The sequence below is a fragment of the Protobothrops mucrosquamatus genome, unplaced genomic scaffold, assembly GCF_001527695.2.
Source record: "Protobothrops mucrosquamatus isolate PMUCROS unplaced genomic scaffold, P.Mucros_1.0 scaffold9032, whole genome shotgun sequence".
Taxonomy (NCBI): domain Eukaryota; kingdom Metazoa; phylum Chordata; class Lepidosauria; order Squamata; family Viperidae; genus Protobothrops; species Protobothrops mucrosquamatus.
Genome location: NW_015394824.1, coordinates 6,952 through 9,791, shown reverse-complemented (window position 1 = coordinate 9,791; position 2,840 = coordinate 6,952). Strand labels below are relative to the sequence as shown.

Sequence of the window (2,840 nt, the reverse complement as noted above, 5' to 3'; positions counted from 1 at the left end):
GTGACTTCACCTGCAAGCAGGTGCGCTGCCTCCGCCAGCACGTCCGCATCAAGCATGAAGGTGTGAAGCCTCACAAGTGCCCTTACTGTGATTTCAGCACCACCCGGCGTTACCGCTTGGATGCCCACCAGTCCTTGCACACCGGCGTGGGCCGCATCGCCTGTACTGCTTGTGGCCAGACTTTTGGCACCAATTCCAAACTGCGCATTCACCACTTACGTGTCCACGAGAAGAAGCCCACCCACTTCTGCCCATTCTGTGACTACAGTGGCTATATCCAGAATGACATCACTCGCCATGTCAGCAGCTGCCATCGAGGGGAGCTGAATTTTGCTTGCTCCCGCTGTGACGCTCGCTTCAGTTCCGAAACAGCCCTGAAGCAACACACCCTGCGACAGCATGAAGAAAAGATCTCCTATGGCTGTCCTCGATGTGCCTTTGTCTGCCACAGTGAGGCCACCCTCAAGTGCCATATCCAGAAGCAGCACCCACATCTGGAATGTGCTACCTGTAAGGAGACTCTAACTACTCGGGAAGAGTTGGAAGAGCACAAGAAACTCCACTTCAGTCACCGCTGTGACATCTGCAGTTTTGCAGCCAAGGAACGGCAGCAGTTAGTGAGCCACTATTTGGAGGCCCATGAGCCCTCGGTAGGCGCTGAACCTCCATTCAAATGCACGTTCTGTGACTTTGGTTGTCATCATCAGCTGGTCTATGACCATCACATGAAAGGCCACGGTGGCACCCGCGTCTATAAATGCGCTGACTGTGAATACACCACCAAGAACAAGCAAAAGATCACCTGGCATATCCGCATCCATACTGGGGAGAAACCTTACAAATGCCACCAGTGCCAGTATGCCTGTGCCGACCCTTCACGCCTCAAGGTGAGAACGTTGGGCAGCTTTGGTGAGTTGATAGTGGAAGGTTGTTGTGGAAGATGTACAAAACCATTTTCCAGGAAATGGGAACTGTGTTGCCATGGCAAAGTTGAGACTCTTTATCAGTTGAATAGTCTCTTAGGGATCAGATTTTTCAGGCCTTGGAGCAGAAGAGAATACTTGGATCTGGTAGTCTGGTCCATAACCCACTTTAAGGAATGGCTTCTCGTTAAATTACTTAAATGACTTTTCTCCCCCTGGTGTCTTGTCTTACAATGTATACGAATAAAGAATTCACTCCTGCTTCTATAATCTGCAGAGATCTGTATTTTCATCTCTTTGTCTTGTGCAGAGCAGATCGACATTTTATGAAAACCCTGGGTGAGGAGCACTTTGGATGGTATCTCTTTCTCTCAGACAAATACAAACTTGGGCCCATCTTTATGATGTAATACTTGATGAACAGATTTGTTTTTCCGATGGAAGGATCTCTGTCTTTATTTTCCACATCAGTCAATTTGATACTGTCTTTGGGGATTAATGAATTTCTTGATATGGGAAAGTAGTTGAATTCAAAATGAAGTGCAGACCTTTTATAGCAACAGACCATTTTGGAGGCCCTATAACTAGGAAATGAGCAAACGTTTCTCACTCTAAAAAGTTTAATTTAAAGGTTTTATGAAATGTAAAACTTAAAACTAAAATTTAAAATTTTCACTTAATTTACACTCTGAAAACAGATTGAACTAATCAAGAATGGACTTTTTTAAAAAAAAACCAGCTCAATTTTGGAGCCAAAAAGAAATCCCTAGTTCAGGGGTAGGCTACCTTGGCTCTTTTATGACTTGTGGACTTCAATACCCAGAATTCCTGAACCAACCATGCTGACTCAGGAATTCTGGGAGTTGAAGTCCACAAGTCATAAAAGAGTCAAGGTTGCCTACCCCTGCCCTAGTGGTATGGCACACTTTTAATAGGGCTGTGCCACCTTGGAAAATGATTTAGCAGTGTTTTGGCTCTTGCATGAGCATAGTATTTGTTTAGTATTTATTAAAGCAGTATGATTTTATTCATGCTTCTATATAAGCCTTGAAAAAGAAAGGAGCAATTACTCTAAAGAGCCCACTAAGTCTAAGAGAAGAAGCATGAAGGAACAGCCGATAAATGTTCTCCTTCTGCAAAGTCTAAAGCACCTGTTCCAAATCATTTTTGAAGTTTACTGTTCAATACTAACTCAAATGTGTTCCATTATTCCATTTTTATACTCTAAAGTCCACCAACCAGTTATATCCAGAAATCTGTTGAGTTCTGCCTAGCCCATTCAACCCCTAAGATTTCAGTCATGTTTATAATACTTGGTGTAAATAGGTAACAGCTTAGTGTCTCATGCACGCCTGACTTTCCTTTCGTTTCTTAGTATCATATGCGTATCCATAAAGAGGAGCGAAAGTATCTTTGCCCGGAATGTGGCTACAAGTGCAAGTGGGTGAATCAGCTGAAGTACCACATGACAAAGCACACAGGTAGGTTTTCACACAAATGAAGTAGGCTTGAGTCTTAGGATCAGACAGTGCTGTGATCAAGGAGAGAAGCAACCTAGAACTAAGGAGAAACTTCCTGACAGTTAGAACAATTAACCAGTGGAACAACCTGCCTCCAGAAGTGGTGAATGCTCCAACACTGGAAGTTTTTAAGAAGAGACTGGACAGCCATTTGTCCGAAATGGTATAGGGTTCCTACCTGAGCAGGGGGTTGGACTCGATGACCTCCAAGGTCCCTTCCAACTTCTTCTTCTTCTTCTTCTTCTTCTTCTTCTTCTTCTTCTTCTTCTTCTTCTTCTTCTTCTTCTTCTTCTTCTTCTTCTTCTTCTTCTTCTTCTTCTTCTTCTTCTTCTTCTTCTTCTTCTTCTTCTTCTTCTTCTTCTTCTTCTTATTATTATTATTATTATTATTATTATTA

At 43.2% G+C, this 2,840-nt stretch overlaps 1 protein-coding gene across 1 annotated transcript in view; it reads left to right on the top strand.

Moving 5' to 3' along the window:
* The window catches only part of LOC107300896 (zinc finger protein 142-like), a 13,256-nt gene that overhangs the window by 7,025 nt on the left and 3,391 nt on the right, over positions 1-2,840 (top strand). Inside the window, exons 4-5 of the mRNA XM_015830179.2 lie at positions 6-887; positions 2,299-2,404. Coding sequence (XP_015685665.2) covers positions 6-887; positions 2,299-2,404 — 988 coding nt within the window. The remainder of the gene's footprint in view (positions 1-5; positions 888-2,298; positions 2,405-2,840) is intronic.